The 23,747-nt window shown below is 39.4% G+C and overlaps 1 protein-coding gene and 1 long non-coding RNA gene across 11 annotated transcripts in view; one reads left to right on the top strand and one right to left on the bottom strand.

Moving 5' to 3' along the window:
- LOC105473609 (uncharacterized) overlaps nucleotides 1–13,659 on the top strand; it is a 106,300-nt gene extending 92,641 nt beyond the window's left edge. For 2 of the 6 annotated variants that reach the window (XR_011625840.1, XR_011625842.1), the window contains 2 exons: nucleotides 840–3,475; nucleotides 3,830–10,080. This is a non-coding gene — a long non-coding RNA (uncharacterized lncRNA). Of the gene's footprint in view, nucleotides 1–839; nucleotides 3,476–3,829; nucleotides 10,197–11,096 lie in introns of those variants that run through there. The other 4 variants (XR_011625845.1, XR_011625844.1, XR_011625843.1 and 1 more) reach the window with 4 other exon arrangements.
- Nucleotides 1–23,747, bottom strand: part of LOC105473610 (solute carrier family 35 member F4) — a 288,352-nt gene that overhangs the window by 7,300 nt on the left and 257,305 nt on the right. For 3 of the 5 annotated variants that reach the window (XM_011727467.3, XM_071100112.1, XM_071100111.1), the window contains 4 exons: nucleotides 22,867–23,052; nucleotides 18,085–18,382; nucleotides 10,074–10,293; nucleotides 896–1,021 (listed from right to left, as the gene is read on the bottom strand). In XM_011727467.3, coding sequence (XP_011725769.1) covers nucleotides 896–1,021; nucleotides 10,074–10,293; nucleotides 18,085–18,382; nucleotides 22,867–23,052 — 830 coding nt within the window. Of the gene's footprint in view, nucleotides 1–895; nucleotides 1,022–10,073; nucleotides 10,294–18,084; nucleotides 18,383–22,866; nucleotides 23,053–23,747 lie in introns of those variants that run through there. The other 2 variants (XM_011727468.3, XM_024790247.2) reach the window with 2 other exon arrangements.

The raw sequence follows: 23,747 nt of genomic DNA, 5'->3' as shown, positions 1-23,747 counted from the left end.
GGCCAAGAAATGTCAATATGGAAATAGACTTCATGCCCTCTGAGCCACAGTGTTGGTTAATAATCAGAAAAGGCTTCCAGGAGGGATGAAAAGGGTATTTGCTGCCTTTCAGAGAGTGTTTTCTCATTGAAACACCAAGAGAGGTGAAATTGGAACAGTTCTTTAATACATCCAGAAAGTTGACTTTTAAAAGTAGAGCTTTGGGGAATAACCTTTTAGATCTGCTCTCTTAGTTCTCACTTCTGAAGTCAGGTGCAATGAATCTGAATAGAATTTTCTTTGATGACAGGGAACTCCAGTGGAGAAAAAAATGTTGTGTACATACAGCCGACTTACAGCATCCATCAGAGAAAAAAAGAGGTTCTTCATTTTGCTAGTAACATGAGCTCCTGTGGCATGGGGTTAATATGTGCCAAACAGCTCTCTAGTGATAGCTTATTTCTAACATCTCTTTTGAATTAAAATAATGACCATAGATAATTAAATTAAAGAAACATAGGGAGAGAAGATGACTTTCTAATGTTCCTGCTATAACTGCCTGCTAAATGAGGGATTAGGGCATAGCACATGGGCTTAGAAGTGGGCTAGTCCAGAGTTTAAGTCTTGGTTCTATCACTATTTGGCTGTATGATTTGAGGCAAGTTATTGAATCTTTCAAAGCTTCAGTTTCCTCACCTGGAAAGTGGAAATAAATATGTATGCCTCATAAGGTTGTATTAAAACAGGCAAAATTTTCAGGCAGGTACCCATCACATAACGAGTACTTAATTTACTTACTATCATTTCAACACATCTATTTTCTTTCTAATCAATGTTTTCATCTTACTTTCTTACTTTAGTGCTCAAGTCTAAGTTATGAGTGACAGTTGCTTACAAAAGAAAATGCCAAACATACCTTATATAATGCAGATGTAGAGGCTGAGCCCACTGCAAATGCCACTCCTACGATGGAATCAGCGTGGAAATTATCTGCATACGCCATCATGACAATGCCGGTAATTGCCATTATTGCAGCAACTATCTGTCAAATAGGATGCAAAGAAACAGAAAAGCAATGAAACAAAGAAACAGAAAAGCAGTGATGCCTCTGGATCCTAGATCAGGCAATTCAAGACTTTATAAAACTGCTAAGTAATTCCTTAAACCTAATTACCTTTTGTACATCACTTTTTAAATGTAGGAAGGCTCAGTATTAGAAATAAATCAGTATGTTCATGAGATATCCAGGCACAGAATATAAAAGCTGTTCACATTATAATTAATAGTAATTTTATTATTTTTAATATATTTTTACTTTTTTAGGCCTAATAATTTCAATTTTTTAGCTCAAGCTTTCTAGAGATTAACATTTGTACTGCTGAAATAAATTTAATAGAAAGTCACTTCTAAGTGTTTTCATATCTTCTGTATTTCATCTATTCTTTTTCCTCCAATTTAGTATACATTTTAATCAGCTCCTTGGATCAATGTATGTTTCTGAAGCTCTCCATCTAATCAGGACCTGATTAGCAAGACATGATATTGATACAGCTAAGAGGCAAAATTTAGGCCAATGGGAAGAAAGAAAGAAAATAAATTCTCATAGAGATTTATAGAGGAGCAAGCTGAGTCTGCACTGTCGCTTGGAATGTCAAATGGAAGCCAGTACTTCCTTTTGTTCACATGAAAATTCATTTTTCAGAAAAAACACTGAAAGATAATTTCATTTAATTATTCTAGAGCATTAACTGCATAAAGTGAAATATTCATAATTCAACTGAAGTCATCATGGTTTACTGTAAATTGACATGATTCTTGCTATATTCAAAACAGGAGTCTACTCCCTTAGTGAAATGGTTTGTGTCATCTCTTTAATTATCTTGAACCAGTTCTACTGGAAAGCAGTTCAGAGCTACAGCAAACAGCAAAATAATGCTGGAACAGGTGACAATATGTCATTTCCTTGTGAAATGGTTTCACTGACTTTAAAATCCAGATGAAAATTTGTGAGAAATTTAAACCTACATGGTAATTAATTTTGTTAAGCTTCAGTTCTGAGTATTCCCAAGTAAAGAAATTCCCAAGTAAAAATAGCTTTTTCACATATGTGATTTTCGGGGGCCCTTTTGAACACTATTAGTGAATTATTTTTTATAACATGTAGATTTTTAACATGTAATTATTGACTCGCTTGAGACCAGTGCAAAGTATGTTCCCAATGACATAGAATTCAGACGCTGCCAAAGCATGTCTTTTGTTAATGGTCACCAAAAACAGGGGCCCACTTGGTTTCAGAGTAGCTCCATATTAAAGTGTCCTTAATGAAAAACAGCAGGAGTACTTAAGAACAGACGTAGACATGTCAGCAGTGAAAAATCATCTTCATTAAACATTATCAGGAGGCTGCTTGATGGGAGGTGGTTTTCTTGCTGAGTGAATATCATATTCTCTAAAGCTGCCGGGTGTGTGTTCTGGTTAGATTCGTCCTTAAACTATAGGGAATAGAATTTAATACACACACCACAAGGTGTCAAGGAGATTTCCTAAACAAGAAGTAACAGACTCATCAATAAACACAGTGAGGGGGTTATCAAGACCTGGAAATTCTATGAGGGTTATCATTTTCCTTGATTTGGGGATTTGCAATAGTTCTTTGGGGGATCTGATTTCAGGGAAATAAAAAGGCACATTAGATATTGGCATATCCTGACTTGGTTTTGTGTTTAAATAATGTTCACTGGCTAGTGTTCATGAGCACAAATAGATTTCCTTCATAAGACTGAATTAGCAGGAGAATACATTTGAGTTAATATTTGTTTTCTTTTAGCTAAGTGTTGCATTTTCTTGGTCAAATAAACAAGTGGTTACTTCAAGACAAGACTAACAAAACAGTGTAAATCCTAACAAACTTTCACATGATGTGCTATTCTATATTTTAAATTATTAAAAGCATTCTGTAATACATAACACATGGGTTTAGGTAATTACACACTGTAGTATGTAATTCTGGATTTAGAAAATTGTGAAAACCAATTAAAAAACCCCAAAGCAAAAAACAAAATGCTGTCTAGAAAAGGACAGGCAGTTGGCATCATTATCCCCAAGATATGACCACAGGTAGGAACTCTTCCTTTTCTGAGTTAGCCACTAGTAAAAATAGATATGCATAAACTTCCTATTATGTTTCCTCAAGATAGGAATTGAATGTGGGTAAAGATTACATAACTCTGTAGCAATTCAAAATTATAACCATAGTGAGCCTCTTAAAGATCTTCATTACTTGTTATATTCAAGTCCTTGTGAAAATATTAGCCTGGACCACTTAAATTGACATATCAATTACAGCAGTGTCTCTTTCAATTGCCTTCACAGAGAGAAGCATTTTTCACTTCAGGGGGCCAGACAATGCTGTTAAGTTCTGAAAGAATGAAAATCTGAGTATCTGAAATGTTAGAAAAATTCTCCATGATATGAGCAGTAATTCATAAGTTATACAGTAGGTTCTTGGGGCAGGGTGCGGGTGGAGGGTGTAGTGGGAATAGATAAATTATTTGCCACATTTTAATTTAAATTTCATAAATATCTGATAGGTCAAATTCTCTATGGCTATATTTTAAGAAATTTTAAATATATTTCTTATCTATATGGTTGTAAGTGAAGGAAGAGATCTCAGCTAATCTTGAAAATGAGGAAAAGTTGTGGAGTGGTTGTTAAACCACTGGTTTAACTTTAGAGAGTAAATACTCTTCAGATGTCCGGAGAACAAATATCCTAAGCACGTGTCAGTCACACGCATTTTCAGAATCCATCAGTCATCAAAAAGGGATTAATAATCTTTTCTTCTCAACAGAAAAACACAAAATGACTCTTCTTGGCCTCAGCTTTCTGGAAATGTGTCTGCAGGAAGCCAGCGCCTAAAAATGCTCATATGTGTTCATTAACATGATGACAACCACTGAAGTGCTCCTGGGACACATTAACATCCATAAGAGGAATTCTGCTGAAAATACACCATCTAGTGGTGCCACCTGCTCGGCTTCTGAAAAATGTGGGTCTCTTGACAATCTATTCCGGTTCCAGCCTCTTAACCAAGCAGAAGTGTCTAAATAAGATGTAAAACTAGGCCAGGCACAGTGGCTCATGCCTGTAATCCCAGCACTTTGGGAGGCCCAGGTGGGTGGATCACATGAGGTCAGGAGTTTGAGACCAGCCTGGCCAACTGGCGAGACCCCGTCTCTACTAAAAATACAAAAATTAGTCGTGCTTTGTTGGCACATGCCTGTAATACCAGCTACTCAGGAGGTTGAGGCAGGAGAATCGCTTGAATCTCGGAGGTGAGGGTTGCAGTGAGCTGAGATCACATCACTGCACTCCAGCCTGGGCAACAGAATGAGACCCTGTCTCAAAAACAAACAAAAAAGATGGGGGGCGGGGGAAAAAACCCTTACCATTACCATTATCTGAACCTGGCTTAGGTTAGAATGTTAGTAACCATAGTGACCATAAAACTGCCAGCTCCTCCATTTAAAATTTTTAAACCTCTCTGCCCTCACACATTGTGGTGTGCCCACCTGGGGTGAGTCATTGAAGGAAGAGGATTTATTTAGCCCATTATCTCAGCATGCCAGTTGAGTGGCATGGCCTCCTGAGCCACCTATCTTCCTCTGCATGCTGGGGCCCTCAGAGAGCTCTCTGCACCAATTTTCAGAGCCAATCAGAGGGGATCTGTGTGGTCATTTGAGCCTGTTCCTAAAGCCCAAAGAGGGCTTTACCAGTGGACATTTGGTGATCTCACTATACTAAATGCCACCTGTGACCCTGCATGGAGGTTGTTTCTTTTATCTTTCAAATAATTAGTTTGTACAGATAAAGCCTAAAGAAATATCTGGCTTTGGCTGTTTTTGTTTTCTTCTATATTTTTTTCTTTTTCTCTTTTGGCTCAGGCCATCAAAAGCCCACAAAGGTTTGGTCCTTCTCTGCATCTCCAAGAGGGTTTATCAACCTTATCCCATTCACTATGGTTCCCATTCACAGATGGTTTTCACAATTCTTATTTGCATAACAGTACCAGCTCCTTCAGGGTCCAAGGCATTGGATGAACCTTTAGTTGCTTCTCTTCCTACAGTGTTCCTTTAAGATTTTAAAGGTCAAAATGAGTAATTATAATCCAAACATGTTTCCTTACTTTGCCTTGAGGCTAGTTCTGTTTCTTGAAGCTAGGTGCGTATGAAGCAGCTGGTTCACAAATCAACCCTTGAATTCCAAAGCCTACAGCAGCCCCAAAAATGCAGATCTCAGACCACACTGCTGGCAGCTGCTGTACTCAAGTTGAAAACTAAAGGTCAGTAGTTGAGTTTGGGACACACGTTAATAGTTTGACCGATGAGAAACAGGCTGATGATTATCTCTCTGGGTAAATTTAGATAGAGTTGATTTTCAAGGAACTATGGCTATACAGAATCCTTAAACTTCTGCATATGTTATATTTAAGGTTCTATGAAAAACTATCTTTTTTACTCAGATTCTATTAAACTGAACAAGTGCTGAAGTGTGAAAAATAAGAGGTGTGGCAATCTAGAGCTGTCCAGATGCTGTGTGTGAGACGGGCAGTGGCGGTATCTTGGATAGCAGCACACCCAAGGGATGCTGGCCCTCTGAACTCCCCCTCTCCCTACACGCGTGGATTTTTATATGAATAAAATCCATTTGAAAATGATCTCAAAGGGAGACCTGGATGTCAAAGATGTAAAGAAATCCCGTGAGGAAAGAGTGAAGGATATATGTGGAGGGTAGACACATTGACTGTACCTTGTTGAAGGGGTTACAGATTCCTTGTGGGTGTAAAATCGGACAGCCAGCACAACCCAGCTGTCTCCTCTCTTGGCTGTATTCGTAAGTCATTGTCCTGCCAAGATAGGGATAAGAGGGAGGATGACTCCCACCGTCCATCCTCCACTGCCTCTTCTAGGAAGCATGGGAGTTCTGGGTAGAGAATTCTGCGTTGCACATGAATCAAGAGTAACCAAAGGCAAGATGGAAACAAATTGTCAAGTTATGTGTCATCCTAATTCTTATCTTAATATCAGCATAAATCAGTAGGCGCTCAGCTCTCATGTACTGTTTTAGAGCATTCTGGGGCCCAATTTGAATTCAAAGAAGTACCTGCTATACAATGAAAGATTCAGTTTAACTGATGTACTTCAGTCAGTTTTTGGTAGATCCTGGAAAGTCTTTGAAATAGCCATAGTTTGGGAAGCTAACTGCATAGGGACCCAAATATGGCTGGAAAATATGTGGGTCCCAACCCAGAGGGACACTAATTCATTTCATAATCTGCTAAGACAGTTGGAATCTGCTGAACCATCCACCAACCACCAATATTCTCCATATCTTCAAGGAAATTGGAAAATGTAAGAAAAATTTGAATGATTAATATAAAAAAATAAGAGAGGGACAAAATCTGAAAGACAGTTTCTACCATTGTAGTCTGGCATCTTCTTTTCATTGGTGTAAAACAGATACCAACAGCAGAGAAGAAAGCTACCAGCCAGTGGCACATTCCCCTTGGAAAGAACCTTTTTTTTTTTCTTTTTTTTTTCTTTTTTTTTGAAGGTGGTTTCTCTGGTTCTTATGAATTTAAGAACTCTAGCTAAACATAAGGTCTGAGAGACAGGAAAACACCTATTTTCAAAGCTGCAAGAGCTGGATTATCACTTTCTAACATTTTTGCAATCACAAAATTATCTTTTAAAGAAGTTTACTAATTTTCATGGGATGATCACAGATTAGCTGCAAGCAATTACTAATGAAAGGGCTTTTAAACAAACCATAGATTACCAATAAATTGGCTGAAATGACTTCATACTAAATGTAAAACAGATTACCTTTCTATCTATAATTCAGTGTTCAAAAGAAAATATTAGCAAGTTATTCATAATATGTAATTCATTTTTATGGGAGCATCAGTAATTCTGGCCTACTGGTGGTCCAGATAAACCCACATTTATGATGTTGTAACTTCAAGTGTCTTTTCATGGTGTTCTTTTTACAAAAAAAAAAAATTAGAAGTAGGGAAGGTCAAAGCTTCTCATTTTAAATGTGCTCATTCCTGGGGCTAAGCATATGAGAATTATAATCCAACAAACATCTGTTTCTAAACTACTGATGCTTTAGCATGAACCAGAAATACAAATTTTAATCTGATGACTGAAAGCATCCCTTTAACTGTTTTTTTTTTTTTTTTTTGAGTAGTCCAGTGGGATGACATCTGGAGGAGCTATGCTTTAGATTATTTATAGATGTGGACAGTAAGAGCCACATTTATGTTGTCAGTGCTGTTTGCCCTCCTTTAATTTCTCAAATGACCTAATTATATGTGTTCTCGATATGTCTTGGGAGGAAAATAATTGCTGATACTCTCAAAGGCAAAATGCTGAATACGTTTCTGTGCTTCTCACATTCCATGGCCTGACTGTGGGCATCATTAAAGTTACACTTTACCACTCTTCTGGAATGTGGCATTGAACATGTCCTAATGTCTCACAGTGAGAAGTGAAACACTTCCTCTTACTGAAAAGAAAAATATCTGATGTTTTACAGGATGCCTGACACTAATGCTTACTATTCTGCTATCTCTGATGTCTTCACTTATGGATATATTCATTAACAAGTACTTATTAACTATTTAACATTTCTTCTACTGAGTGTTATTAATTACAGATGCTGTATTAGTTTCCTAAGTCTGCTGTAACAAATTACCACAAACTTGGTGACTTAAAACAACAGAAATTTATTCTCTCACGGTTCTGGAGACCAGAAGTTCAAAATACAGCTGGGACCAAAGGCATCTCTAGGGAAGGATACAGTCCTTGCTGCTTCCAGGGTTCTGGTGAGTGTCCTGGCATTCCTGGCTGGTGACCACATCACTCCAGTCTCTGTGTCTGTGATCACATCGCTGCAGCCTCCTCTTCTGTGTATGTCTCTTTTGTGAGTCTCTCATAAGGACACTTGTTATTGGATTTAGGTCCTACTCTGATAATCCAAGATGATGCCCCCTTTTCAAGATCCTTAAGTTAATAATATCTGCAAAGACCCTTTATCCAAATAAGGTCACAGTGACAGATTTGGGAGATTAAGATGTGGACAGATCTTTTTTGGAGTCACCACGCAACCCACTGCAGATGGCAAATTTAAACTGGCAATGGTTGGTAGCCTCTAGGCAGATTTTTGATTTTTAAAATCTGCTATTTAAAGATAAGTTACACAGTTGTTTTCTTTTTTTCTAAAATACCTCAAATAAACACTGTACCTTTTTGGATGTAACCTCTTGCATCAGTGAGGTCCATGGTTAAATGTGTTCATTCACTCTAATACAGTGGATTTTATTGCTGGTAAATCTAGTGGTGAAAACATGGATTTAATGTTGGTGTTTGCATGCCACTAAAAGAACAGAAGAGCCTCCAAATCTCTCTTCTCCCCTCTTCTGACAAGACTCTCCAGGTTCTTATGGGTGACCCATGGTCCATGGTAGTGAAAGACAGTGAAAAGAAAGATCTCAGAAGTATGAATTCATTTACTATATCCTCAAGTATCAATTGAGCCTCTACTTTGTGTCCTGCAATATTCTAGACATTGGAAAGAGAGACAGCTGACTTCCTAGGGGATGACCTATGTCGATACATAGGGCCCCGTGCTTGGAAGGTCCCCACCCTTGGTTTAATGCTCTGTTGTTATCTTAATAGTTTTTAACAGGGCCCCTGCATTTTCATTTTGCACTGGGCCCCATGGATTATGTAGCACATCTTGAAAAGAACAGTGGACAATATAGGAAACCTTCCAGCTCTCAAGGGCTTGTCAGGGTATCTGATGGTAGACAGCCAGCACCAGTGCCCCAGGCATAAATATGTGATGCTGAGCCCTTTGGGGTCAAATCTAAGGTAAGACAGTAAATAACGTAGTATCACATTTGGATATATTGTAATGGTACCATGGACTGACTCACAGTTTCTGATTTTGTCTTCTATCAAAGCTTTCTACTTATTATTAATATCAAGCTTCATTTCTAAATTTCAGAGCAGCATCTCCCAAGATACAATCAGAATTGTCGAACTTTTTAAAATTTTTTTTTAAGAAAAGCTTTCAGGGTTAATGACCATCATAAACCCTCTCTCGAATATAGGCATTAGTTTCAGCATTTGGGAGGGGGAAAGGACCTTGGAATCATTGCCAATAAGAGCAATGTTTTGATAACAAAATATTTCAAATTATATCTTGGACATCTCAGAGAAGATAAGTTGTGTAATACTGATGTTCATTTGTACCTCCTTCTAAAGAAGTGTTGTCTCAATATTTTCATCATAGTGGCATGCCGGACTATATGAATGAGATTTGGCTCCTTAAGTCTTCAAGGCTTCCAAGCAATCTATTTTTAACATAGAACAAGCATATAAATATATATGTTTTTAATCCATATTACTCCTGAAAGGAATAAACTCAGAACTGAAGTTGTTGGTGGAAGTTTAATGCAGTTCAACTAAGGATTTGTATCCAAAAGAAGTTGTTGCTTGTACTTCCATTGCTGCATTAGTCACACTAGATATATAGTCACTTTTAACAGCATTGTGCCATTACCAGTGACTTTAATTATTGTTTGGTAATCTTATCTACTTACACCGATATTAATTAAATCCATCTGGTGGGGGGAATGGGGGTCATCTCAACATACGTTGATTGAAAACTGCAAACCGTAATCTTTATAGTGGCTAATTTTCTCAGACCCTTCATTCCTGAGGACAGAAGGAGTTGATCACACCATTAATTCTAAAAATTGATTCTAAAATAGGAACTTGTTTTCTCTGCCTGTTTTAGTGCCTCCTGTTGGAATCAGCTCACTAACCAGTAGAAACAAACTGTTTATCCTTCCATGATGTTGTAACTGCCTGGGCTTTCTAATGCGTCTTCAGATTTCAGTTTGTACTCAGAACAAGTGAGAAAAGTTTTACAGAAACTCCACGAAACAAAGCAGACAGGCTCTCCTGAAGCCAGGGATTTATGCTAAAGGCAGGCATCACACATTGAATCAAGTATGCCATTACCCTCACTCCCATGAACCTGTCTTTCAGCACAATCCATGACAGCAAGAAGACAAAGGCTTTGTTACAACAGAACAGAGCGGAGACATCAGTGGCCGTCAGCTTCTTTAAAGCCAGTAAATAAAGGTAATTAGTCAAAGTCCATAGAATAGAAAAGGGAGCAGTTCTTTTAAGAAAGAGCTTCAACGTCAGACCATCTTCACCAAAAATCCGACTGCATTCCCTAGGAAAGAAAACAGAAATTAATATCCAGGTACTGATGGTGACACCTCTTGTCTTATCTGACTCATCGCAGCCATTTTCAGGGAAGAGCACAAACACTCAATACCCATCCTTCATCTGTGAAGTACACCAAACCCAGTTCTGAAATCTGCAGGCTTCAGGGACTGTATGAGGTTCCTTGGAAAACAGCCCACATGTGCCCAAGCACAGAGCTAGGCCCTCTTCTCCGAGATATTCTCTGGAGGTGGCTTGAAAAAGCCATTCTGTCGTTTTTGAGCATTCTCAGAAGAGCCTGGAGAAATACAGAAATGGATAGTTGCTGAAATCACTAGCTACCAGAAGAGGGAGATTCTTTCCCAGTGGGCAAACGAGAGAGGGTCAAGGCCGCTACTGCTCTGTGAACAGGCTACAGACAACTCCTAGAACCTGGAGGGAAAGGGACTGTCATACGTCTGTGCGGCACACATGTCTTTGGGTTTTATTTCTAAGACACTACGCCTCTTTCTAATATATCTGCCCAATTGACTAATTTTTTTCTTGCTAGCATTTTTAAGGCAGAAAAATGAAGAAAGGCTCTGTGATAACTCCCACATGATAAAAACTAAATAGAAAACTCAGGTTGTACTTAGATACAAACATTTGGCCCTTTTGTGGAGAAATTGTCTGAATTCAGTGTCAGAAAATGGTCACTTCAATTGTTAAATCTTCTATTTGATTTTCAATTAAGTTGGCTACATTTAGCCCCAGGGACCATTTTTTTCCTTTAAGTCCTAGGCCTAAACATGATTTTTTTTTTTTTCCTAGGTCTGGCTCTGTTACCCAGGCTGGAATGCAGTGGCATGATCTTGGTTCACTGCAACCTCCGCCTCCCAGACTCAAGCCATCCTCACACCTTCGCCTCCTGAGTAGCTGGGACTACAGGCACGCACCACCATGCCAGGCTAGTTTTTGAAAATTTTTTGTAGAGACAGGACTTCACGCTGTTGCCCAGGCTGGTCTCAAACCCGTAAGCTCAGGTGATCTGCTTGCCTTGGCCTCCCAAAGTGCCGGGATTACAGTCAAAAGCCACCGCACCTGGCTCTGAGGGGCCATTTTAATAAAAATGTTCAAGCTAGTCATACAAACAGGTAGTAATGGAAGTGACACAATGACTGCGCCTATATGACGATGGACTGAAAACAGACTACTGGGAGAATTTTACTTAATTTTTTTCCACTCAATTGTTCACGAACATTCAAGCATTTATGGGGCAACTGTCAGGCATTGTATTTTCATGAGTAGTGTAAGTAATCTTGTTCAAAGCAACACATTATTAATATATGCATATGTTTATAATGAAATCTACTTACAGGACTCTAGTACTGGTACTAGTTTCTTTTCCAGTTTTAAGTGAAATTAGTGTGCCTCAAAGTATTGCAAATCAAAGTAAATTCTAGCCAATGTTTGCTTCACATGAACGTTCACATGAATGATGTAATCCCAAAAAAGGACCATGTAGAGAGGAGGAGTGATAAAGAATTTAGGCACAGGGAGTACAGCCTTAAAGATTAAGTTTCAGAGTAAATGTGACTTTCAACTGGATGAGAATGTTGGGAGTTGCAGGTCAGCAGTTGCAGGAAGGTTAAAGACATGTGTTGCACACACAGAAACTTGTATTGAAATTTGTTTACAAAAAAGGAAGAATTTTTGTAAAATGAAAGTAAGATTTCCCAAAGACAAATTTTAACTTTAAAAAGACAGAACTTCAAAGAAGAGATTAAATAGCCTAAAGCCTTCTGTAAAGTAAACAGAAATTACACACGCTCACATACACACGAAAGTGAACAGTGTCTCTGGAGCCCCACAGCCAATGGGATAGTCTGAATTAGCACCATACATAGAACCAGAGGAAGTTTTCATAGAGCATCCTGGGCACAAAGTTCATATTCTATACTTATAAGGTGATCTGCTCCATGAGGAAGCTGCCATGTAGAGCTGGAGTTGAGAGTCGTGGGTTTATCCTACCATTTAGAACCACTGACTGACTTTTAAAATATGAACACATTTATTAAGAACCACCACAACAAAACCCATTCCTGATTAAAGGATTTCTTTTTCTTATCACTGGCTCTAGCCAGCGATTGTTCTTCAACCAAGAGCCCACCATCATGCTGGGAGGAGTGCTCCTAAGCAAAGATTTTGGACACAGGGAAGACCAACAGATGTGTACTCCAGACAGGCAGAGCCTGACCAGCAAAGCAGCTGGGAAGACGCTGCCGCCAGGCGGAGACTGCTCTCACCTGGTTCATCTTGTCTCCCAGGTGTTCGTTTCCTCATTGTTCCCCTTTCCTTCCCCTTCTCTCATTGCCAACCTTCTCCCCTTTGTCACTGTTGTTGTAGACATTAAAAACGCTCTCCATCCAAATGCCAGGTCACTTGTGTAAAATCTCATACTATTTAAGCATTAAACTCTAAGAAACAAGAAAACTAAAAAAAAATATGGATTTTTATGGGGAAGCAAATAAACAGTGGGTTTCTCTTTGGGATGATGAGATCAGACTTTCTGGGCAAGTGGCATTGACAGGTGGTATAGCTTGAAATGAAGCATAGAAGTTAGAGGACACTAATAATTTAGTTATGCTTATTATTAAAACAGCAGCCACTAGTTATGGAACCCTTTCTATATGTTAAATTGCATCTTAAGCACATTTTATAGGTGCCTGACATAGGCAAATATCTTTGCTCTAGTTTAATGCTTTCTAAAGAATTTTTCCCCTAAGAAAACATCCTTGTTAATAATATGCTATACAATTTTTTCTTCCTAAATTTCAAATTCACCTGAGGCAACTGAATTCTTCTCTAGTATATAAATGATTATCAAAAACTACTTCTAAATAGTCCTCCCCATCTAGATTTGATACTTTATTGAAAATTATTTTGATGTTACTGACAAGAAAAAAAAAACTGGAAATGCTTTCATACCATTCTAGAGAAAATAGTCAGAGGTTCTGCTGTTATGGGACAAATCCTATTTCCAGTCTTATACACTAACTGTTTTCCCCTTGTTCAGTCATGAGAGCTTCGGGAATGACTTCTTGGCAGATGGTATTAATGAGTCTACAGGGAAAAAAAGATCAAGGATCTAAGAATTGTCTGACAATTTTACCTCTCATATGGAGGAGGCCACTGGAGAATATTCCCTTCAAAGATAGTGTTTTCTGCTTGACAATAAAAGCCCGTTGATTCTATTTCAGAAATGGTCAACTTCACTCTACATGCACTATAGGTAGAGTGCTAAATCAGATTTTACTAAGTTCAGAGTTAGTCTGACATGAGAGATGTGAAAAAGATAGTTCATTCCCAAACAACATTTCTGCTAGCAGCAGTCTCTTGTTTTAAATCAGTTATCTTAAATCAAACTGACTTAGCTTGCTTTGAGGTATTCTTGAGGTACTTCTTTTTATACAAAACTTTTGTTGTTTTAAATCAATGTGTTTTTCTAAACCATGGAAGCATTCAAGTAGAACGCACATACTGTATAGGTGCACATAGGTATCTTCAAACAGGGACAATTGTAGTCTGATAATCACATTCCCCCATAATCAAATATTGTTAAAAAAATTTTACAATGCAAGATCATGTCTACTTTGATGAGAATCAAATACAAAATATCTTTAGTAATCTCAAAGAGTTATAGGGCTCTCCCAAGCCAGTAAGCATTTATTCTTTTTGAATTGTTTTTTACTTCTTTCACTATAGCTGAGTTTTCATGGACACATATAGAAAATCAACTCATGGTGAGAATTAATATTCCCAAGCACTTGCAAAGTGGTGATAGGAAATGGAAGTTGAGGCAAGACACATTGGCTTATGCCTGTAATCCCAGCACTTTGGAAGACCAAAAACCACATGATTATCTCAATAGATGCAGAAAAGGCCTTTGACAAAATTCAACAGCCCTTCATGCTAAAAGCTCTCAATAAACTAGGTATCAATGGAACATACCTCAAAATAATAAGACCTGTTTATGACAAACCCACAGCTAATATCATACTGGGCAAAAGCTAGAAGCATTCCCTTTGAAAAAAAACAAAACCGGTGCAAGACAAGAATGCCCTCTCTCACCACTCCTATTCAACAAAGCATTTGGAAGTTCTGGCCAGGGAATCAGGCAAGAGAGAAAAATAAAGGGTAACCAAATAGGAAAAGAGGAAGTCAAATTGTCTCTGTTTGCAGATGACATGATTTTGTATATTTAGAAAACCTTATCGTCTCAGCCCAAAATCTCCTTAAGCTGATAAGCAACTTCAGCAAAGTCTCAGGATACAAAATCAATGTGCAAATATCAGAAGCATTCCTATACACCAGTAATAGCCAGATCATGAGTGAACTCCTATTCACGATTGTTCACAGAGAATAAAATACCTAAGAATCCAGCTTACAAGGGATGTGAAGGACCTCTTCAAGGAGAACTACAAACCCTTGCTCAAGGAAATGAGAGAACACAAACTGATGGGAAAACATTCCATACTCATTGATAGGAAGAATAATTCAATGCTCTTCCCATCAAGCTACCATTGACTTTCTTCACAGAATTAGGAAAAAAACTACTTTAAATTTCATATAGAACCAAAAAAGAGCCCACATAGCCAAGACAATCCTAAGCAAAAAGAACAAAGCTGGAGACATCATGCCACCTGACTTCAAACTAAACTATCCTACAAGGCTACAGTAACCAAAACAGCATGGTACTGATACCAAAACAGAGATATAGACCAATGGAACAGAACAGAGGCCTCAGAAATACCACCACACATCTGATCTTTGACAAGCCTGACAAAAACGAGCAATGGGGAAAGGATTCCCTATTTAATAAATGGTGTTGGGAAAACTGGCCAGCCATATGCAGAAAACTGAAACTGGACCCCTTCCTTATACTTTATATAAAAATTAACTCAAGGTGGATTAAAGACCTAAACATAAGACTTAAAACCATAAAAAACCTGAGAACAAAACCTGGGCAATACCATTCAGGACATAGGCATGGGTAAAGACTTCATGACTAGACCAGGCAGTGGCTCACGCCTGTAATCCCAGCACTTTTGGAGGCCAAGGCAGGTGGATCACGAGGTCAAGAGATCGGGCCCATCCTGGCTAACATGGTGAAACCACGTCTCTGCTAAAAATACAAAAAATTAGCTGGGCGTGGTGGTGGGTGCCGATAGTCCCAGCTACTCGGGAGGATGGGCAGGAGAATGGTGTGAACCTGGGAGGTGGAGCTGTCAGTGAGCTGAGATCGCGCCACTACACTCCAGCCTGGGTGACAGAGTGAGGCTCCATCTCAGAAAAAGGAAAAAAAAAAAGACTTCATGACTAAAACACCAAAAGCAATGGCAACAAAAGCCAAAATTGACAAATGGGATCTAATTAAACTAAGGAGCTTCTGCACAGCAAAAGAAACTACCATCAGAGTGAACAGGCAACCTACAGAATGGGAAAAAGTTTTTGCAATCTATCCTTTTGACAAAGGGCTAATATCCAGAATCTACAAAGAACTTAAACATCAAAAAGTGGGCAAAGGAGGCGAACAGGTACTTCTCAAAAGACATTTATGCAGCCAACAAGCTATGAAAAAAAGCTTATCTTCACTGGTCATTAGAGAAATACAGATCAAAACCACAGTGAGATCCCATCTCAGGCCAGTGAGAATGGTGATCATAAGTCAGGAAACAACAGATGCTGGGGAGGATGTGGAGAAATAGGAACACTTTTACACTGTTGGTGAGAGTGTAAATTAGTTCAACCATTGTGGAAGACAGTGTGACGATTCCTCAAGGATCTAGAACTAGAAATACCATTTGACCCAGCCATCCCATTACTGGGTATATACCCAAAGGATTATAAATCATTCTAAAAACACATGCACACATGTTTATTGCGGCACTGTTCATAATAGCAAAGACTTGGAACCAACCCAAATGCCCATCAATGATAGACTGGATAAAGAAAATGTGGCACATATACACCATGGAATACTATGCAGCCATAAAAAGGGATGAGTTCATGTCCTTTGCAGGGCCATGGATGAAGCTGGAAACCGTTCTCAGCAAACTAACACAAGAACAGAAAACCAAACACTGCATGTTCTCACTCATTAGTGGGAGTTGAACAATGAGAACACATGGACACAGGGAGGGGAACATCCCACACTGGGGCCTGTTGGTGGAGGTGGGGGACTAGGGGAGGGATAGCACTGGGAGAAATACCTAACATAGATGATGGGTGCAGCAAACCACCATGCTACGTGTATACCTGTGTAACAAAACTGTACGTTCTGCACATATATCCCAGAACTTAAAGTATAATAAAAACAGAAAAATCTGCCAAGTCACTGTAAAAGGTGATCACAAATTAAACACTCTTCAAGGCCAAATGAATAAAGAATAATTAGTACATGCACCTTCAAAAGAAAGAAAATGGTAGTTGAGGCCAGGCATGGTGACTCACGCCTGTAATCCCAGCTCTTTGGGAGGCCAAGGTGGTCCGATCACTTGAGACCAGGAGTTCCACAGCAGTCTGGCCAACATGGTGAAACCCACCTCTACTGAAAATACAAAAAAATTAGCTGGGCATAGTGCCACGCGCTTGTAACCCAAGCTACTCAAAAGGCTGAGGCAAGGGGCGAAGGTTATAGTGAACTGAGATCGCGCCACTGCACTCCAGCCTGGGTGACAGAGCAAGACTCTGTCTCAAAAACACAGAAAATAGAATTTGAAGATAGACCCTTCCAAGTTAAGTTTATAAGAAGAGTCTTATAATGTACCAACTGTAATAATTTCTTTTCATTTGGTATAGGGGTAAGAAAGATTTTGGCCCCTGGAAGACAAATTTATTCTGCTAAGGAATAAGTCCATGTGGAGGACTCTTCTTCCATCTGCCGTCTACTGATGTCCTTATTTTTTTTTTTTTCCTGGGTGATTAGAGCAACTTTCCTGGAAGTCACTTCTCAGCATCAGGCTTTTCCCACTTCATGGAGCTGTCCACTAAGCAAAGGTACTTGGACCCAAATGCTGCTTTTGCCTCCCTTGAGTGCCATGCAGCGCTGGGTAACATCAGCCCTGTCAGCTTCCTGAGCTATCCAAGAGGGGGTTACAGAAGCCAGGTTTAGTACAGAACAACCAGTGGAACCATAAGACTTTAAGCCCAACCACCACTGTTCATGGTTAGCAAGGAAACAGACAAAGCCCCCATGTGCATCTAGCCAGCAAAGAGTGGCATCTTTTCAAGTTTCTTAGTCCCAAACTCCCCATTGCATGAAATCAGGCTGTGTCATCTGCTAGGCATCTCAGTGTCAGGAATATTGAGCAAATGTTTGTGTAACAATTAATCTTATTAATACCATTTTTTTTTCTGAGCTTAATGCACTAGGATGTTCTTATAAAACACGACTTTCAGAAATAGATCTAGATTTAAATCTTGGTTTTATTATTTATAAGTGTATAACCTTGGATGAGTCATTCAACCTTTCTGAATTTGTTTCCTCTTGTCTTAGAATGGGGATAACACCACCTTAAAATGTAAATGTTACCACCAGTCATAAGACATGCAAAAGCACCAGTACAGTGCCTCCCATGTTATAGACACATATTTTTAAGGAAGGACTGATTCTGCTTCTAGTGCTCGTCACCAACCTTAGATCTTGCTTCTTCACATACCCCAAAAAACTCAACTCATATTCCCAAGATATAAAAATGGGCATATTTTCATAAAACATTTCAATAATCTCTTATTGGCCAGTTAACATGAAACCTACCTGAATTTTTTCATTGGAGATTGCTTTTCTTGAGCAGTGGCTAGATGACCAGAATAATAGACTGGGAAAAACATAATGTTCCAGTTTGTTGAAAACCAAGTCATGAAAAATGGGCAATAGAAGTTCTTATAAGTAATTTTTACAATCTGTGTAGTTCCAACCCAAGACGATGATACTGACAAGATGATCAAGAGTCCCCAGATGCCCTTCAGAACCATGGACGTGCAGGACAGGCAGCGAGCCTTGATTCTGTTTTCTTGGCTGCTGTTCTCAGAATGAGTCTGTGTCCCATCGTCTGCTGGAAACAGGAAAGGAATACAAATGTGTGGAAAGCAGGTTATGAAACAGCAATCAAATATATCAGCTCCTTAAAAAAGATGGATGAAATCAAAGAGGCAGACAGTAGAATTACCAGTGATTTTCTTTTCTACCATCATTTGAGGAGACTGATAACTTCGGCTCACTTTTTCTCTGGACTCTCTGCTCTACCCAATACAGTAAGCATCTGAGTCCCCATCCAGTCCATGAGGTTGCTCGTGGACTTGATGGATGCTACGCTGTTTTCCAGTGTGCCCTTGCCTTGTAAGAGCAGTACACATCCCAGTCCCCAAAGACTGGTCTTGGCCCCATGCCCCGCTTTCTCCTATCAAATGTGAGAAGATGTGAGGCATAACACCTCCCATAAGAAGCCTTAGGAAGCATCCCAAGCTCTCTTGTTCTTCCCCTCTGTCATTACAATGTAAAACACCAATAGAAACTGTTCTTTCTGTCTGTATGGGGAAATGAGCAGAATGCAGCCCAAGCTGCTCTGTATGCACCAACATGAAAAGGGAGTGAGAAACATGTTTCCATTTTCCTTTTTTTTTTTTTTAAGTTGTAGCAAATGGCCTGGTGGTGTGACTCATGCCTGTCATCTCAGCACTTTGGGAGGCCAAGGCGGGAGGATCACTTGAATTCAGGAGTTCGAGACCAGCTTGGGCAACAAAGCGAGACCTTGTCTATGCAAAAAAAAAAAAAATTTGCAGGGGGGTGGGGCATACACCTTTAGTCCCAGCAACTCCAAAGGCTGAGGTGGGTGAATCCCTTGAGCCCAGGAGTTTGAGGCTGCAGTGAGCAATGATTGTACCACTGCACTCCAGCCTGGGTGACAGAGGGAGACCCGGTCTCTTAAAAAAAAAAAAATGCAGCAGAGATGATTACTAAATTAAAAGTAATGTGTCCCAAGAATAGAGCAAGTCCTGACTACACAGTCATTTCCCACCTCATCACAAATGACTATTTAATATATTTCTGGGAACACAATAAATTCTGCTTTGTACATTTACTAAGAAAATGTAGCAGCAATTTTACAGCACCCTAAAATAGCCAAAACTCTAAAAGTGATAATCATGAAGGCTGTCTCCCTTCATGGAAAAAACAAGTTAACATAATGAATTCATGTACTAAACAGGAACAGAGGTCACTCGGAGTCCCTGAGCTGAGATCCCAGATGATAATTGTCTACGAGATTCTCTTGTGTCTCCAGGGACCCCACTTAAGCACGAGGCCTATGCTGAGGGTTAAAGTCGCGCAGCCCAGAGATTGCCAATGGCAGTGTGTGGGGCCCGCTCACTTTGTGTCTCCAGAACCTGCTGGCTCTGCTGCTGAATGTGTTCCTACTGCTTAATGAGCCAGGTGTGGCTGCCCCACTGTGTTAAAAACCTTTACCTAGTTAAGGCTTTCTGATATAATCACTGGGGGGAAGGGAGAAGAAAGTCTTGAAAGTGAATTCTCCACTGGGGAATATAAACCAAGTAACTATGAACACAGCAACCACTGCATGACTTATAAGCCTTATAAACAGTACTGAATTCTCAGAGCCTCGGCATCCAGAAGATGAAAACTGGCCATCTTTTATTCATTCATTCATTCAACAGAATCTTACGGAGACTCTACCAGGCGCTAGTTAGCTACTTGGATCCTAAGGGTTTGAATATGAAAGACTTGAGCCCACGGTCTAATGGAAAGCCAGAAACATACTCAACACAGTGTGATAAGAGCCAACTCGGACAGATACAAGGCCAGACAAGTACTGTTGAAGAGTCTGGGGGGGATATGATCAGAAAAAACGTCCATGATGCAGTGACACTGAGATGAGTCTGGAAGTGTGAGTTATTCAGCTCCTTCAGCTGTTTACAGACAACACCATCTCTTGATAACAGGTCTGCAAATTTCCTCCATGACCATGTGGCTTATGCAGAGAGTAGAAAGAAAACCAGGATAAATAAGAGGATAGAATGAGAGAATCTTGTGTTGAGAGGCCAAGAAAGGAACACAAACCTGACTTACTAAGTAGGTATTGTCATTCCCACTTTACAGATGAAAAAGCTGAGACTTGTGTTAAGGGTTGTCCAAGGTTGAACCCAACCGAAACTTTATTCTGAGCACCGGCATGGCTAGGACTTCAGCCCTTAGCTTTCCATTCAAGCACAGCAAGTTTCAGACTAGTTTGGGAAAAAAGTTCTGTTTCCTGACAGGAATGGCGCTCCTGCATGAAATTTAAAAAGCGATACTTAAGAGAAAGGTGTACCCTACTACACTTCAGATCTCATGATTCCTAGGGACTGTCTTATAAAGGAGGAATAACTCTACAAAGATTCTGAGGCAATATCTGCCTTTATTGTCACCTTATTTGAAGAATGCATCTGCATCACCACTATACTATGGGTGCGCTTTTGATGACACCAGTAGTCACCTACATCTTTTCATAGTATTGACTCTAGGCTTCTTCTGTTAACTAGATTGACTGTTGCCAATTCTTTAATTTTACAAAGCACAGAAAGATTAGGTATCCAGAACTCTTTTATTTTCTGACCACTTTTAACATGATTTTCTATAGTCCTGCTTAGATTTTGTTATCATAAAATTGGTTTACCAGGATTCTATCCATTTCTGTGTACCTTTATCAAGTCATGCAAATTGACAGTGGAGGCCACTGGAATTTGGAAACATGAAATTAAATCCTAGCCCTGCCATGGTATGGCATTGAGTACATTTTAAAATTCCTTTCTTAGCTTCTTTATCTGTCAAACAGTGATAATAGCTATCTCATAGAATTTATTTTGAGATTAAGTCCCATAATATCCATGAAAGCATGGTGAGCTTCTCTTCAGATTATTCTTTTCTTCTTTTTGGTGCACTGGAATATCCCCAAGTGCTTCCAATAATCACAGAAAGAGTAACTTATGTTCCAGACGATCTTTAATGGTATGGTCTATTGAAATTTGTAATCTGTGTATGATAGATAGGGCATGTCTTTATTAACCAGTGTGTTTAATTAACTGGAACATTTTGTTTTGCAAACAACTGGGATAATAGGAATATTGCAATTTATTAAAGCCAATTAAAACTTTCTGAAAATTTAAGATGCCATTATTTTTCTTTGTTTTAGTTTTAGCCTTGGGGTTCACATAGTGTCTGAGATATCATTTTAAAATACTGTTTTTGAAGAATGTATTTTCTCATAAAAAATACATTCTCAAATGAGTAGGACCCTTGAAGAAGCTTTCACATCTCTCTTCCTCTGTTTACCCTTCCCCCACCCCTAACTGAATCCTCTGAATTGTCTTTTTTTTTTTTAAGGCAGTTTTTCCAAATTTCTAGAGGTTACTTTTGTTGTTGTTGTTCTTTTTACTACCAACTTATTTTGGTGGTGTATTTTGTTGTTTTTGCTGCTGCTATTACTATTTTTGAGGATGAATGAGATTTTAGTATGTTGCCAGCCAAGCTGAAGGAACAAATGGAGAGAACAGAGAGGAAACAAATGGAGAGGAGTAAATGGGCCAGAAGAGATGTAGGTGGGGCGATCATGGACACAGGTGGGGGGGCTAAAATTGGAAAGGTAGAAAGACACACATACCACAAGTCATCCCACAGCGATGGTAACTGGTAAAAGCACAGAGACACTGAAGTAGACAAATGCATTTGTAAGTGTACAACTGTTTGCTCTTTTCAGGAACGTGGAAGTATGGTCGGTCATACAATAAGAGGAAGTGAATATGAACAGGGGACTTGAGTCCATTCCCTGAGGAAGGCAATAAGATATCCACTACCAATAAGTAACAGTACTGGCCAGCAGCCTAGTGGACCCGGCTGCATTTAAAAACTATAAATTTTGCTGGGAAACTCATGAGCATAGTTACAAGATTTATCTAGCAATTCCTGTCAGTAGCCCAGGAGTTGGTGAGTGGTCAGGTGGATGTGAGGAAAAGCTATAGTCTCAACTGATCAGAATATGCTGATCAGGGAAGCCAGTGAAGTTTCCTGCAGAAAGTATAAAACTGGGAAAACTAAAAGGGCTCCAGGGACTAATAGTCCTGATGAGGACAAAAGCAGATTCTGTGATTTTGCTGGTGTTTTCAATCTTTTCAGGATGGGCACATTGTGCTGTTACTGAATCCCCAGGCTGAGATTAAAAGATGCAGGGTTTTGATATTTTGAAGATGAGAAAACTAACTACCTTGTAAACTTCACCAGGAGTCATTGTCTAACCATGTGTTAAGTTACTCAACTACAGGTTTTGGCATTCAGTTTCTCTGCCATACTGTAGAGTATAATAGAGTGCCACTAATAGATTGTATCTATATATTTTCCTTCTTCCTTATCCTTTGGCTTGATAAATCTTCCCCACATGTACTCATAAGAGTCCACCTAACATCTCTGCATTCTGTGACAATGGTGAGGTCTTTCTATTTAGAAGCTTACTAGGATGTACCATTATTTAAGAGGAGGTCATCCACATACCTGATCTGTTCTGTCTCTCAACTCTGTGTCCACAAACTCCTGAGGATCCTCGGTTCTGAAGTTCAAGAATAGGAGCAGAGGAATCTTCGGTGACAGATAGCGGGGACAGTTGTCTACTGATGCCACTGTGTGAACTGGGGCAGTTGGCTCCTGGTTTACATCGAGTGACTGATGATCTGGAGGTACCTGGGAAGACAGAGTACACCAGTTTGAGAACTGCCTGAAGAAAAAACTGGAAGTAGATTTTATGTATTTATTGATTTTTTGGAAACAGGGTCTCACTCTGTCGCCCAGGCTGGAGTGCAGTGGTGTGATCTCGGCTCACTGCAGCCTCTGCCTCCTGGGTTCAAGCAATCCTCCTACCTCAGCCTCCCAAGTAGCTCAAATTACAGCTGTGTATTTTTTTGTAGAGACAGGGTTTCACCATGTTGGCCAGGCTGGCGGAAGTAGATTTTAAAGGCCTGAGCAGTAAAATATATGGTCGCAACAATCACAGTCCTAATGAGCTTATTTCAAATTCTATAAAAGGGGCTCGTAAAAAGAAAATGCTATGGCAAGGTCTGTGCCTATAAGATAAAGACTCTTTTAGATAAATCTATTAGCTAGAAATGAACACTAGAAGATGATGTTTGGATTGGTACTTGTGTTCAGAATTAACACTTAACACAGTCAAATAGCTTAAGGCAAGGAAGGCACAGTGCTCTGTGATTTTCCACTCCACCCTTTTCTTTCTAAGGCTGTCAATTTCCTAACTGGTGAAACAGCCAACAGTGTTTCCAACAAACTGACTATACACTTTTCCATGGGACTGATCACTAAAATTTAATTTCATTGTGTCTTCTCAATCACCACTAGCCTCTATTTGGTGTTATAGATAAAAA

Source organism: Macaca nemestrina, chromosome 7 (assembly GCF_043159975.1).
Source record: "Macaca nemestrina isolate mMacNem1 chromosome 7, mMacNem.hap1, whole genome shotgun sequence".
In the NCBI taxonomy this organism is placed as follows: Eukaryota; Metazoa; Chordata; class Mammalia; order Primates; family Cercopithecidae; genus Macaca; species Macaca nemestrina.
Note: the sequence above shows the minus strand (reverse complement) of the source record. Positions and strands in the feature narration are given on the sequence as shown.